This window comes from Pteropus medius, unplaced genomic scaffold (assembly GCF_902729225.1).
Source record: "Pteropus medius unplaced genomic scaffold, Ma_sr-lr_union100, whole genome shotgun sequence".
In the NCBI taxonomy this organism is placed as follows: domain Eukaryota; kingdom Metazoa; phylum Chordata; class Mammalia; order Chiroptera; family Pteropodidae; genus Pteropus; species Pteropus medius.
Window position 1 is genome coordinate 8,086,282 of NW_024351730.1, and position 15,501 is coordinate 8,101,782.

At 44.0% G+C, this 15,501-nt stretch overlaps 1 protein-coding gene and 1 long non-coding RNA gene across 2 annotated transcripts in view; one reads left to right on the top strand and one right to left on the bottom strand.

Moving 5' to 3' along the window:
* The window catches only part of LOC120588063 (uncharacterized), a 45,268-nt gene extending 38,414 nt beyond the window's left edge, over positions 1-6,854 (bottom strand). The window contains exon 1 of the long non-coding RNA XR_005649132.1: positions 6,713-6,854. This is a non-coding gene — a long non-coding RNA (uncharacterized LOC120588063). The remainder of the gene's footprint in view (positions 1-6,712) is intronic.
* Positions 6,855-7,686: 832 nt separating this feature from the next.
* Positions 7,687-12,179, top strand: RASL11B (RAS like family 11 member B). The gene is made up of 4 exons (XM_039845193.1): positions 7,687-8,037; positions 8,651-8,707; positions 9,827-9,903; positions 10,700-12,179. Exons 1-4 carry the CDS (start codon positions 7,890-7,892, stop codon positions 11,168-11,170), a joined length of 753 nt encoding a protein of 250 aa, XP_039701127.1. The 5' UTR covers positions 7,687-7,889; the 3' UTR covers positions 11,171-12,179.
* Positions 12,180-15,501: the final 3,322 nt, after the last annotated feature.

The following is a 15,501-nucleotide window of genomic DNA, read 5'->3' on the forward strand; positions in this document are numbered from 1 at the left end:
ATCAGTGGCTTTGGCTTAAACAGGACTTAATTCCTCACTTTCCTTGTGAAATGGGGAGGAAGTGAAGCTTGTTCTTTTCTCATATCCTAGGTGGATATTTATGAAGAGTTTTGAGTTCTTTTTAGCTTAGTACATTATGCTAAAGAGCTGAGGCTGTGAGGCAAGGCTCTGCCATCTGTGCAAAGACATAAAGATGTCCAAAGAGTCCTCAGGTGACCTTTTAGGCACCTCCAGGGGGAAGTTATAGGGCAAATAGTAGGTGTGTCCAATCTGCTTAGGAATTTGAGACCAAAGGGTTCTGTTAAACAATTGGCTCAATTGCCTGAATCTTTCTGAATCTTGTCTGCTTGTGTGTATATCCTGATCACAGTATCTAGTCAAGTATCCCAAGAGCACTCATTCCTGGGAGACCAACGTTGACAGCTATTTTCTGTCTTTTGTACAAATGATGGGTTACAGAGAGAACGGGCAGATGAATATGCTTTGTAGGATTCTTCCCACTGGAGAAAACAAGAAGGGAACTCAAAGATCTGAAGAACATTAGTACTGTCCAGCTGCAATATTGTTAGATCTTTCATTTAACTAAGGGAACTCCTAACAATGGCTTTATTAATAATGCAGTGATGTTGATTCCTAATGCTGTTCAATGTTCTAAATGGCTTTGGGACAACAGGCACTGTGAGTTTTTCTACTGTCAACAAAAACACAGTGGAAATTCACTAGCTATTCCAAGTAATGTTTAAAACGTGAATTTATTCAGTTATTGTCATCAGATTGCTTATCAAATAGGTGTTCTCAAAAAAATGACTTGGGCTATAAAAATTTCATTGAGAGAAAAAGTCTGATTTTGCCCTGAATGAAAAAGAGAATTATTTTTGCCTTTTCTTTTACCTTCAGTTTACATATTACATTGAAATAGAGAAAGAGGGCGTAACTTTCCAGAATAATAAAGATAACATCTGATAGAGCAGCAAGGGACTATAGTTATAGAACACTAGTCCTTCTTTTTCCCTGAATGTGAAAAGGGGGGAATGTGGGCCATTTGCTACCATAGAAACCAAACAAGGCATGTAGTAAGGGGAGGAAAGGCCCATAGGAGGGACTTTTTTCAAAGTTAAAGTGTTCTTGTCAATAGGTGATCTTTCAAAGACAAGAGGTGTGTGTGTGTGTGCGCGCGTGTGCGCGCACGCATGCGTGTATTTGTGAGTGTATTATTTAAATGAGTTAATCTGCCTTCCCTACTACTTTGCCTTTTGAACTTAGTGATTCTGTCTCTCTTTCAGTCCAGTCTCTTATAGGAAGGTTGACAATTAAAAAAAGAATCATTGAGCACTCACCGTGTACCAGGCACAGCTTTCTGTAGCGGAATGCACAGAACTGCAAGATATCTAATACATATTGTATAGAGCCATTGGATGAAAACCCTTCATTATGCTTAGTTATATCTGTCTCTATTTCTATATTTAGAGATCTAGAAAATGAGCAGCTCAAAATAAATTCCTTCCCCTCTTTAAGTCAGAAACTGTTTCTAAGCCATGGTTCTTATTCATTTTTAAAAATGAATATTAAAAATGCTTATTACAAGCTGTCCTCAACACAGATTCAGGAGGTACAGCTCCCGTGTTTGCTGTTCCTTTACAGTTCCACGTCCTTTCCGTTATCGGTCTTTCCGTCCTTTCCAAACTATCATGAAAGGCAAAGGAGCAATAAACCAGGTGTTTGGAAAGCTGGTGAGTACACCAAAGTCTTTCTTTCTGGAAAGAGGCTCTAGGAGGAAAGATATCAGCTCAGTGTAAGTGTGCTGTTCTGGATGGTAGGGAAGTATTCCAGATTAAGTTGGGCAATTTCTTAGCAGAGACATTGTAAGAGGAAGTTGGACTAGATGCCCTATAATATTCCCTTTAAAAAATAGAATATTTTTAGAGCAGTTTTAGATTCACAGCTAAATTTAGCAGAAGGTACAGATTTCTTATACAGCCCCTGCCTTCACATATGCTCAGCTTCCCACACTATCAACATGCCCCACAGACTGGTACGTTTGTTTCAATTGATGGACCCACCGGGACACATCATCCAAATTCCACTTAAAATAAGGGCTTACTCTTGATGTTGTACATTCTATGGGTTTGGACAAATACATAATGACATGTATCCTCCATTACAGTAACACACAGAGTAGTGTCGCCACTCCAAAAATTCTGTGCTTCTCCTGTTCCTTCCTCCCCTAAATAAATACTGATCTTTTTACTGTCTTCTTAGTTTTGCCTTTTCCAGAATATCATATAGTTGGAATCATACAGTATGTAGCCTTTTCAGATTGGCTTCTTTCACTTATGCATTTAAGATTCCTCCATGTCTTTTCATGGCTTGAAAGTTCGTTTCTTTTTAGTGCTAAATAATCTTCCATTGTCTATATATACTAATGCTTTTTTCAATTGTGTGTTTCCATAGATTGCAGGATAGCCCTGATAGGGACAAAGGTGAAATAAACAGGAAGGGACAGCTTGATAGCTATGATTCCAGTGAAGGGGAATGGCTGAGTTTGAGCTCTGAATTAGGGACACTGCTGATGTCAGGGGTGAGACTCAGTATGGCTTGTGCAGAGACCACAACTCCACACAAACAGCATGTGTAAGGGCTTGTTTAGTAGAAGTGACAGAGATCCAACTCAAACCAGCTTAATCTAAAAAGTGACTGAGTTGACTGCTATAACTGGAAATTTTAACAAGTTAGTCTGGATTTTCAGGCAAGGCTGAATGCAAGATGCCATCAGGGTCCTGGCTCTCTCTGTTACTCAGGTTTGCCTTCTTCTGAGTTAGCTTCATTCTGAGGCAGACTCCCCCACGAGGTGGCAAAATGACTACCTGGAGTCCTAGGCTCACTTTCTACCAGCTGATTGACACCAGTGTGTTAACACCCCTTTTCCCAGCAAAGCTCTCTACTGTCAGCCCTGAATTTCATTGGGCCAGCCCTGAAAGAATACCTGTGGCTGATTGGTACCCACTCCTGAAATTAGGGATTGTTATCATCCCTCCACCAATTAAGCAAAATGAAAGTGAGGCAGGAGAGCTTTCCAAAGGAAAATTGGGGTGTTTTTCCTAAATAATGGAAAATAATGTAGAGCAAGTAAACTCGATAGATGTCCTCTGTGCTAGACTGGAGGAAAACAGTTCAAAAAAGCAGAGATGGGTGTTGACACATATTACATAAAAGCAATCAAAACAGTGGCCTTGAACATTAGTCTCAATTAATTGGAAAAGAAACTCATCATATATACTCTTTTATAATTGAATATTAAATATCTGATGAGGCCTACTCTCTCCTTTTCTGGGATTTTATGTTCTTTGAGATGCTGGAGAAGTATGGAGGAAATGGTGGGTTCACACTAAGCTAGCTTCCTTCCTGTTTCTAGTGTGTCTTCATGCATGACTGAGACTAGAAAGCAAACACATTCCCAGACTCCCTTGCAGCTAGAGTATTGAATACAAACTAAATTAATTAACTAGATGCACTAAGATTTGCAAGGCAGAAGCAGGGAAGACGTGACTTGGTTGCTTTCTGCTGCCAGGTTCCATTGTGGAGATAACTGGGCTTTCCTGTCATGTCCAGCCTCTAGCTATGTGGGTTCGATAAGGATAGCAATGGTGGTAGTGGAGACTTCCTAATGCTGCATCTTCTTAATTATGGAAGAGAAAGCAGCTCCCTGGATGGGCCAGTTCTGTAGCTCTGGGATTCATTTCTGCAGACCAAGCCTAGAGCCTACCACTCTAGCCCTTCTAACAACATTGAATGCAGGTAATTTCTATATTAAATAATTTTCTGAAAATGTGTCTTTTTACTAGATCTAAACAGGCAGGGTTGACAAAAGTCTCAAAAAAAAAAATTTTGTTCTTGTCCAAGGCTAGATGTTCAGATGGGGCTGATTTGGGAAAAAGTCTTGGTGACATGGGCAGAGGGAAAGCTCATTTGGCTTCCATGGGGCATAATCCCATGGAGGAATAAAGGACTACACAATTTCTGGGGCTAATTTCATTAATCAGTGTGTCCCTCCTTAGAAACCACCAGGGCTCTTCCCTCTATCCATCCATTGGAAACTATTCTATGTCCTACTGGCAAATGCTATTTCCTCTGCAACCTAACCTATCCTCTCTGCCTCCAAGGCCCCTGCTTCATACTTGCGTATACATGTGCATGCATACACTTTCACACATACATGCTCACATGCATGCACACAACATACAAACTTTTCAACCACTCAAACCTTTACACATTCTTCCATGACTCCCACAGTCTGGGTTTTTAGTCCTACCATGTAATCCTATTGTTCCTGAATTTCCCTTATAAAAGCATTTTCTCACTGTATTGGAATTGCTCATTCATTTATCTGTCTTCCATGCTGCGTTAACTGTAGTAAAGGTAAAGACTGTGTGTCTTGTTGCCAGTATAGACTTGGGCCTCAGTATAATGCCTGGTATACCCATGGCTCAGACATTTAATAAATATTCTAGTATATTAAGGCATTCCAGAAACTGAATTGTCTCTAGGAGCTCTCATATACAAGATTAGCCCTAAAGATCAAAGGAGGTGATAGAAACTCTGGGTGCTCAGGCAAAATTGGAGAAAATATTTTTGTCTTTCCAAGTTTCTCATATTCTAGATGTCTCCACACATCTCCCTTAGCTAATCGAAAGGGGTTGGGAAAGAGAGCGAGCGAGCGAGCAGTTCACACCACTCTGTAACACTGCATCAAAGGAGCACATCTCATTGTGAACATTCTGGCTATTTTCTATGTTATTCATTTTCCCCCACCCAGATTTTGGCTCTGTCCCTCATATGATATTTGACCTTGGAGAAATTTTTAACCTGAGACTTTGTTTTCTCTTTTATAAAATGGAGTGAATTACAGATGGCCACACATTCTTTGATACTGTTCTTAGCTAAAGGTGTGATCTATGTCTCTGCCACTTGTTCTTTAACTTGGTAGGATCTGTGACTCACCGATAGAACATAGCAGAAGTGATGCTGTGCCAATTCTTGTGCAGGAGCCTGGAAAGATTGGCAGCTTCTGCTTCCTGTCTTAGAATACTTGCTCTGAGAAGCCACAGCCATGCTATGAGGAAACCCGAGCTACCATATGGAAAGGCTGGGTAGAGAGAGAGATGCTAGGTAATACTAGCTGTCCCTACCATTACAGCTGAAATGCGGACATGTGAGTGAAGAAGCCATCTTGGATGTCTAGCCCAGATGAGGCTTTAGATGACTCCAGCCCCAGCTGCCATCTGACTGCAAAAATATAAGAGACCCCAAGTGAGAACTGACCAGCTGAGCACAGTCAGCTCACAGAATTGTGAGCCTTTAAGGTTTGGGATAGTTTTATTAAGCAGTTTTATTAAGATAATGCAACTGGAAGTAATGATTATATCTATCTCATAGGATTGTTATGAAGATAAAATGAGATCTTTGTATACTAAATTCCTAGTCCACAGCCTGGAATAAAACGAGCCTTCAATATATATCAATTCTCCTGCCCCTTTCCCTTCCTTTTTACTAGTCTTGTGAATTTCCAAGAAGGGGTAACTCTCAGTGTCATCATTTGAAGGCAGGGGGTGGTGGAGGTGGGCAATTTGTTAGAAGTTTGTGATTTGAAGAGCTACCCCCTTTTTTTCCTCCATCTTTCTTATTTCTTTTCTGTGTTCTTTAAAACACAGACAAATCATTTAGACCTAAAAAAAGAATACCAAATTCAGCCTTTGTGTTCAGACAGAAAAATCATAGGCTTGCTACAGCCTCTGGTAATCAAAATCAGAATCTAAAATGATTCAAAGCAAAATTCCCCTTGACGACTTTTGTCATCATGTGAGTTGTGTGTGTGTGTATGAAGCAGTCAAACAAAAATTTTAGACTACATAAGTATTTCACCATGTAAGCATGATAGAATTACAGGCTTTTTTGTGGGGTGGGGAAGGGGGTTAAAAAGTGCATAGATACCTGTAATTATAGTCTTGCTATGTTTGATTTTACAGAACATCAAAATTCAAGTTTGACTTAAACCATGTAGAAATACATGGTGCATATTGGAAGTGCTTTTTTCCTGCTCCTTATTCAAATGGCTGTATTTCATTCTTGTGATCTCCCGGGAAGTCAATCTTTTATTACGTTTATTGCTAAGGTTGTGTGTCTTGCTAATTATGTTGCCCATCCTAGAAAACTTGCTACTAAGGCAGTTTGAGATTACCTTTCTATTTCTGCCTTGAATTCTTGCAAACGCCTAAACTGTGAGGATTCATCTCAGTCTAAATTGGGTCAGCATCATAAATTCTGTTAAATACCTGGTAAATTAAATCAAGGCGGAAGGGGAAATCAAACTAGATGCCTACCTAACATGTGTGGATAAGGGTACTGGTTTATTTCACGTTTACATTTCAACCTTTAATATGGGTGTGGACGTAAAGCTACAGTGTTTGTTGTCATATGTTCCCAGGATAAAAGGCTCGGGAACACTCAGGGGCCCCCAAGGTTGGAGGGGGGGGGTGTGTCAGCCTGCGTGGCTGGTAACATTTCACAGTCATTTCCAGCCACAGAATGTTGCTTGGATGGGGAGTTTAGCCTACCATTGAAGACATCTTTCCCTGATGAGAATGTAAGCGGCTGGAACCTGGGATTTTATGAGTGTAAGCACCTATTTTCCTGGGCATTAAGTCACTTTACTAACCTTGCCATTCCTTACGACCAGAGATGAAACGCCGATCCTTTCTGGTTTCTGCTTTGCAAGGTAGTCGGTAGTCAGAGACAGCTGGGGTAACTGTTTCTTTCCGTTTCACAGCTCTTGGAGGAGGTGTGACTGACTATGTGAGGCGCTGGAAAGCTTGTTCTATAATTACTTCTTGGTTTGCCTCTGGGTGTGCTGTACATGTACCCAAACGTGTGTTCACGTGAGCTTGTTGGAGGGTGAGTGATCCGCCACCCTGTCGACAGGAGCCAGAAAATGTGGATCTAGAGACAAATGGGTGACATTATTTTGCCCCAAAGTCAAAAGTCACATTTTAGGGGAGTGGTTGTGGAGTCTTTGTTACTTATTAACATTGTAGCCAAATCTGTGATCCGGGATGCCACCCCAGATGCACTCGAGTCAGTGCAATCACACCCCAAATTAATGAGACAGGCTGGAGGCGAGGCAGCAGAACTGGGACTCCAGACCCGGCGGCTCACACTCCGGAGGCCTCCGCCTCCCCCGCGCAGGTTCCCTCAGGGTGGGAGGGTTGGGGCCGAGAGGTCAGTTGGCTGCAGGGACTCGGCAGGTAGGCAGGCACTCGGCAGGTAGGCAGGCAGGCAAGCGTACCCCATAGGCGTCTCCAGGCTGAGCCCGGCTTCCCAGAACCCGAGGTGTCCCCAGTCCTCAGCCACAGCATCTGCCCCGTGCCGGCGCAGCGGGACCGGCGCCAGTTCTCGGTGCAGCCCTCCTCGGCGCCCGCCATTGGCTGAGCTATTGATTCAGACCCACATGTCGGCCCCCTAGGGCCCGCCGCCCCACTGCACTCGCGTCTCACGGGGCCCAGCACTCGCTCCCGGCGCCCCCAGGGGCGCTGCGCGCGCGGCGCGGCGCCGGGGGCGGGGCCTCGCGCAGGGCGCCCTGGGATTGGCCTCGGGAGGCAGGGGGCGGGGCCGACCCCAGAGAAAACAGCGCGCGCGCAGCCCGGGTGCAGTCCCAGCCCGGAGTCCGAGTCCGCTGCGAACTTACGTTGTGCCCACTCCGGTGCCTTTTTTTGTTGTATTTTTCTTACTACCGCGGAGCCCCTCGACCGGGTCCTGCCGCCCGCTCCCGCGCAGCGCGAGCCTCCTTCCGCTCAACAGCTCCTGCCCCGCGCGGTGCTGCCTCGGCCGGAGCGGCGATGCGCCTCATTCAGAACATGTGCACCATAGCCGAGTACCCTGCTCCCGGCAGCGCCGCCGCCGCCGCCGCGGATTACTGCTTGGGGGCGGCGGGCCGCCGCCTGGTCAAGATCGCCGTGGTGGGGGCGAGCGGCGTGGGCAAGACTGGTGAGTCCTCGCACCCGGGCGAGAACCCCCTTATCTCCAGGGCTGAACGTGGGCGGCCCCCGCTGGGAATCGCTGATCAACGAGGAGTGGGGAGAGAGATGGGAGCTGTAGCTGGACTGCCCACTGCCTCCTATTAATTCGCTGACCCTCCGGAGGGACTTTAGCCAGCATCGCTTGCAACCCTCTCCTTCAACAGATGAGGGAAACTGGGATCCAGAATGGCCAGGCGACCTTCTCGGCACCACCGACACAACTGGCATTAAAACTTTGGGGTTCTTGAACTTCTGGCAGTGCCTGACACAGAAAGGAGACTTAGTGAACGTAACCCCTTCTGGGGGTCTTTAAGGTTAGGAAAGCCATCTATCTGCTGGAAGGCTTTAGGTGTGGCTCAATGACCCTTCCAGCTGGACAGAGCCATAATTCACCATGCCTTCCAGCCCCTTCTCCGTGTGTTTGGAAAGAAGGGTCAAGGAGCTAGCGGGTGGGAATTTCACTAGGTGGCCGGCTGGCTTTCTCTAGGAGAGTTGTTTTCCAGGCTGGGGGTGGGGTGGAGACTAATCAAACTTCTAGTGCCAGGTTTAAGCCTCTTTCCTTTCTCTTTTCTGACCTTCAGCTCTGGTGGTCCGATTCCTCACCAAACGATTCATTGGTGACTATGAAAGAAATGCAGGTGAGGAAATACATTTGAGGAAAATGCCATCAGCTTGCACCAGTACTGCTGTTCCCATTTTTCAATGTCTCCCAGGCAGGTTCCTTCACAGTGACAGTCAGTATCAGAATCTTGGCATCTTCAACTTTGTATACTACCCCCCATGTTTTCCCATTCCCGCAACTGCCATCTGGCCTCATTCCATTCCAAGCCCATTCATCATTTTATCAAGTGCCTGAAAGTATTCCCCTTGGTATGTTTTAACTATAGGGACCCCAGCTGGAAGCACCCTTTGTACTCAAGAGCCTCTCCCTTCAAAACACTCCTGCGAAAGTCATAAAAAAAAAAAAAAAAAAAAAGCGCCAGCTCCTTCCCCCACCCCTTTCCCTCTCTGCTGGCTGCCTTTCAGAGGTGACCTTTTAAAGCAAAGGCCAAAGGAGGGCAGTTGTAAACCTAAAGTTCTCTTCTTAACAAAGAAAAATAACCAGGTGATAGAATTTTAGGAGAGTTCCTGAATAAATGAGACACTATTTCAATCCCTATGATTAAGACTAGCCACTGGGGAGGCTTAAAGGCTTTCAGCCTATGTTCTGTTAACAAATTGTTTCATTCCTTAGACCATACGAAGTACCTATAGGGGTTTATTTGAAATGCACTATTTAAACCATCCCAAGATAAGGCATGGCAGCCTCCTGCTTTGATGTAAAGTTGGCTATGGTTATATCACATTTTTATTTCAATTGGTAATGTTGGCTGTGCATTTACTAACAATATTTGCCTACCAAACCGTTATATCTAATAGCTAAAGTATAAAGTTATGTCAAAGAGTGATAAAGTACTAAAAACAAATCTCATACATGCCAAGCAATAAAAGTTGCTTCAAGGAAAGACTCTAAATATGGAAGTTCCATTTAAAATGAGATAATGTTTCCAAAAACTTGCGAATTTTGCCCTGGTTTTTAATAAATCCACTAATATAGGGTTAAAATTACAGTTGCTTTAGAAAATCTGAATTAAGCCCATTAACTAGGATATTTTTATGCATTGGTTCAAGTTATATTTTCTAAATTAAAAAAAGTCCCACAATGTTTTAAAAGTTGTTCAAGAAGGATGAACATAATCTTTTTTTTTCCTTCATAGGTAATCTTTACACCAGACAAGTCCAAATAGAAGGTGAAACCCTGGCTATTCAGGTTCAAGACACTCCAGGTATTCAGGTGAGAAGTTCTGAGATGTGTGACTAGGTCGGTGGGGAGTTCGCTTGGGTATAGAATTGTTCAGTTGTTCTCAAAGTACCTCATGCTAAAGGAGGAGAGGAATTTGGGGAGTCAAGTCAAGGATTTTACATGTTGTTTGACTCCTCAATAGTATCTGGCTGTTGGTCAGTTTTAGCCTGGCTTAATTTGGGAGATTTGGCTGAGGGGCAGAAATCTTCTCTTAGGAGGATTCTGCAGAAAAGACCAAATCAAACGTACTTGGAACTGGCAAAGTTTCCTTGCTATAGTTAAAAGGTCAGTTTTTACATTTGTGTTTTTGGCATTAAAAAGCAAACATTTAGGTATAGTCTCCAAATACTTGGAATCAATTTTTATTGTGGAAAGTTACTCTATAGACAAAAGAGCCATGCTAATGTGTGTGTATTGGTTTTTTTTCCCCCCCTCTTGAACTGGGCAGTTATCCAGGTTTAAATGCTTCCAGCTCCTATCTTTACTTCCCCAGACTTACTGTCTAGCCAGTTAATTTCCCATTTTATGCAACTACAAAGTCTCTCTGCATGGAGTTCTCTGCAGGTCAATTTTCCACTTGAGTGTGGTGAGCTGCACTGTTATTTATTCCAACTCTGTGCAGCTGGATCAACATATTGTCAAGAAAGCTGAAGTGTGTGGGGATATAACTTGTTTATGGCCTGCGACCTGGCATTACTGTCAAGGGCTCTTTTGAATTCTCTCTGCAGCCAAGCCAGGCCTCTTTTCGGCAATCACAATTCACCTTGCCATCACCTGTCTCTTTCAGGTCCACGAGAATGGCTTGAGCTGCAATGAACAGCTAAATAGGTGCATTCGCTGGGCAGATGCTGTGGTGATTGTTTTCTCTATCACCGACTACAAGAGCTATGAACTCATTGGCCAGCTCCACCAGCACGTCCAGCAGCTACACCTGGGCAGTCGGCTGCCCGTGGTGCTTGTGGCCAACAAAGCTGACCTGTTGCACATCAAGCAGGTGGACCCTCAGCTCGGACTGCAGCTGGCCAGCATGCTGGGCTGTTCATTCTATGAAGTGTCTGTCAGTGAAAATTACAATGATGTCTACAATGCTTTCCACATCCTGTGCAAAGAAGTGAGTCACAAACAGCCACCCAGCAGCACACCAGAGAAGCGAAGAACCTCTCTTATCCCCAGACCCAAGTCACCCAACATGCAGGACCTGAAGAGGAGGTTCAAGCAAGCCCTTTCTGCCAAAGTGAGGACTGTCACCTCCGTCTGAAGCAGGGACACTTGAGGGGGTTTGGTCTTCCCAGGAGCAGAGCCTGAGGTCCTTCCAATGCAGGAACATTGAATGCTGGCAGTAATTCATGGTTCCAGAAAAGGTTGTAGCAGAGAGGCCAGGCGGGCCAATGGAACTGGTGCTGAAAAGGAAGAGTTGTTCTGAGCAGGGGACAGAACTGATGAGGCTTGAATGAACCCACCTAGCTGCTCTCTGAATATGTGACATGTATGCTAATTCTTTTCCTATGGAGTGGGAAGGGGACATAATTGCTTTGGATTTCGTTTTTAACTACCTTGTTAAATGACAGTTGTAGTTTCACCAGATATATTGGATTTACAGTGGGAATGAAAGAACAGATTAAGTCTCATAGGCTTTCTGTTTTTTTCTTCTTTCTTTTCCTTCTCCCCTCACCCCCCCAAATAGAAGAATTGCTTTTCTCTTACGAGTAAGATTTGGAACACTATTCCTTGTAGAATGACTTTCTAACCTGAAAGATACCCAGATTCCTTTTCTAAAGAACAGAGAAGAAAATAATCCCCTCTCCCCCCCAAAAAGGGTGGAGCTTATGGGCCAAAATGTTGGATATGCAGACATCTGTAAGCTTATACGGCCTGCAGGAAGGTTCTGCTTCCTCCTGACACAGCTGAGGCTGCTTAGCTGGGCCGGTGTTGAGTGGTTGAAAATTCAAATTCTTCAGTCCCAGACTTTTGAGTAATTGTGAGACTGTATAATTTTTTAAGAAATGTTGCATTGGGTACAGGAAAAAAAATGTGTCCATTGAATTTGGTGTGATTTGTGTAAATGGTTCATGGCAATGACGTTGGGTTGCTTCCCAGGCCTGGCTGAGTCATGGCTTAGATGCGAAAATGCTATCTTATAGCAGGTGAACAGATGCAGGGCCACCGCCAGATCCCCTACACAGACGCACTTTAAAAAGCCACTCATGCTTTGGCTTAAATTGTAATTAATTTATTTTATGTACAATAAATCTCATTTTAAAAGAGCAGACTTCTTACTTTGTCTTTATTGAAATGCTCACCTTTTGTCCTTCAGACAAAGTGTTACTCAGTGTCTTGTGCATGCGGAGTCAGGCATTGTGCCTTCCAGGGTTCTCTCCCAGGTGCCAGGACCGACCAAAGGTGTGTTCTGGTATCCTCTCTTCACAGGTGAGGAAACAGGCTTACAAACAAGTTAAGTGTCTTGTCAAAGACCACGGCCTATGAGAGTTGTAAATTGTAATCTGCTGCTTTATATCCAAGAATAGCATATCTCCTATTCATTTCCTTTATGATCCTACAGACAAACCTAAGACAAATGTCTAGTGATATATTTTATGCTGTGAAGGCATCTCTCAGCTAAGCCTTGAAGACATCAATGCTTCTACACCAGATTACTGCTTCTCCACCAGATTACTGCTTCTCCATACATGCTTCATTTGGCAAAACTCCTTTTGGGTATGCTGCTTTCTAAAAGTGCACTTTATTCTCACTGTAGAAGCTGGGAGGTGAGCAGTGCTGTACACCTGTTTATTACTGGCACGCTGCTCCTTCCCCTCTTTCCATCTGCTCTGGGTCATTCAGGATCCCCTCCATTGTAGTTGCTGCCACAGGTGTATGTGCTTAAACTGCTAGGCCACGCCTCTGTGTCCATCTGGGCCTGAGAGACCTTTCATGCAAGCCGAGTAACCACCTTATGGGCAAATATTTGAGTAGTGCTCCCACATACCTGATCTCATTTATTCCTCGGGAAAACCATGTGAAGATGGTAGAGGAAGTAATACTACTGTTTTATAGAAAAGAAAACAAGTTCTGAGTTTTGAGGAACAACCTCAAGTTCACACTATCTGAATCACTGTCTTCCGACTATAATGTTAATAAGGAGGCCTTTAAAATTGAGAGGCAAATGAGCATTTGAGATCAACAAGAATAGCTCTGAGAATCAGTGATTCAGGTGGAATCCCAAATAATGTTCTCATTAGGAGATAAAGGCAATGGGTATTTATGAGAAAGGGAAGGGGAACAATTACATCAATAGAAGGAAAGCATTTCCATCGGTGCAGATAACATAGTGATGTTAATTCTAAACAATGTTTTTAATTTTTAGTCTGGTAGCCATCTTGTTATCTTTGTAACAGGTTCTTTGGGAAACAAGGTTGCTTAGGCCCAGTACAAAGGTCATTTTCCCCGCTTTTAACATTCTGAGGTTTGAGGCATAAGACCTGCAAGGCAGTTCCTCTGGCACAGCACCTCTGGCTCCATTTTAAAGTGGCTCTGTTTATATTATTGTTTATAATACACAATGTTCTTTATTCCTTTATAACATTTCATAATCTGGTACATACTTCTGTATACGAGGGGCCATGGGACCAAGGGAAGCAGCCAAAAGGAGTAGTTACTGAGGGCCTACTATGGTATGGTGCCAGACTTTCAAATCTGTTTTCTTACAGTATAAATACCCTGCCTGCTCTTAATGAGACTTCTGGTAATGACCCAAATCTTCCTTATGTGGAGGGCAATTTTTTATACTTTAAGCCTAACTTAACCTCGAAGAAGGTTGTATGTGTGTGTTGGGGACAGGGAGGGAAATGGTGCTAACATGAGATTTAAAAATATCTCAATTCAAAGGCAGCAACAAGTATGTCTGACTAGATTCCGCTCACTTTTATTTCTGTTCATTCTGTGTGGTTGTATGAATAATGTCCAGTGAGAGGTTAATCTTTATCTGCTTAACAGTGGTCTTCTGCCCATATTCTGGAATTGAAGAAGATAAATAGTTTTCCTGTGGGCTTTATCCTGCACAGGTGTTGTGCAGTGCTATACTTCTGTCTATTGCTGGCACACTGCTCCTTCCTCTCCTTCACTTCCATCTGCCCCACCAGCCTGCAGGTCCCTGGAAGTCCTCTCCTGCTCCCTTGTTGAGCTGCCACCTGCACCTCCCGGCACTGTATGGTTGCCCCTCACTTCTCCACTGTGCTGGACTCAGTTTCTCATACTTTACCTCAGAAGTTTGAGCTGGAAGGGCTCTGAGAGCTCTATTCCATTCAGAAGGATAGAGTGATGTGTTCGAGGCCACACTGAAGAGAGAGGAGAGAGAAAGAGAGAAAGAGAGAGAGACAGAGAGAGAGAGAGAGAAGGAGTAAGTGAGAGAGAGAGAGAGAGAGAGAGAGAGAGAGAGAGAGCGCTGGAAACCACTGAAGTCCCAGTTCTGACCACAGTCTCAGGCCGACTTGACTATTTATAGTTCCAGAATACACCATGTCTTCTTCTCATGAATTTAGCTTCATGTTTCATTATTTTTGTTCCCCTCTTTAATTATTAGTATCTCTTAACCCCTTTTAAAAATTTTCTTTTTCTTTTTTTAATTTTTAAGATTCGTTTCATTGGTCCTTTACTATAGGCATTTTATAAACACAATTCTTACAATAGACTGTGAGGTGAGTATTGTTTCTCTCATTTCACAGAAAAGGTATTTGAGGGTCACAGAGTACACACAATTTGCCCCAAATTCCATGGCCAGAAAATGGCTGAGTGTGGATTTAGGTGCAGCTTTGACCCTGACCTTGTGGTCTGATAGCCTTCCATGGCACACGGTAAGCATTTGAAATGCTTTTAAATTTCTAAACTACAACCAGGCGACAATGAGGAATAGCTCTCTCCCACCTTGGTAGGGGAACACCTCCTTTGCCACCTGGGTATGGGGAGAAGGGGGAGCAGGAGAGTGGAGAAAGGAAAGGAATTAGAATTTATTGAGCATTTACAATGTGCCAGATCATAAATTATCTCCTTTAATCTTTTAAAGAATTCTGTGGCGAAGGTAACAATACCACGTCCATTTTAAAGATGAGAAAACTGAGGCTGAGAAATTAGATTACTTGCTTAGGGCCACACAAGTAGTAATAATTTCTATTTCTACTTATTGAAAATTTATGTGCCAGGCACTGTGTGGGGTGTTTCTCCACACCAGCTCCACAACCCGTCATTAGTCCCTCTAGAGGGCCAGAGAAGGGAGGCTCAGAAGAATTCAGAGGCTGGTCCGGCTCTTAAGTGGCACATTCAGGACTGCAGCCCAGGTCTGTCTGCTGCCACAGCGTAGACCCAGACAACTGGCCCACAACTTGCCAGCTCAGCTCCTCTAAGCAAAGCCCCCCTGAAAGCTCTCCTCTTTGTCTTCCAGATGCTGGCCCTCCCTGCCCTGGCCCACGTTCCTTGTCCAGCTTTCTTCAGTCTCTCTGTTGCTACCCAGGGCTTGTGGATCCTCCCTGGCCCCAGGCCCACCTGGCTGCCACAGCTACATCTGCTGTTGCCATTAGCTGGCTGCTCACTGGCCTC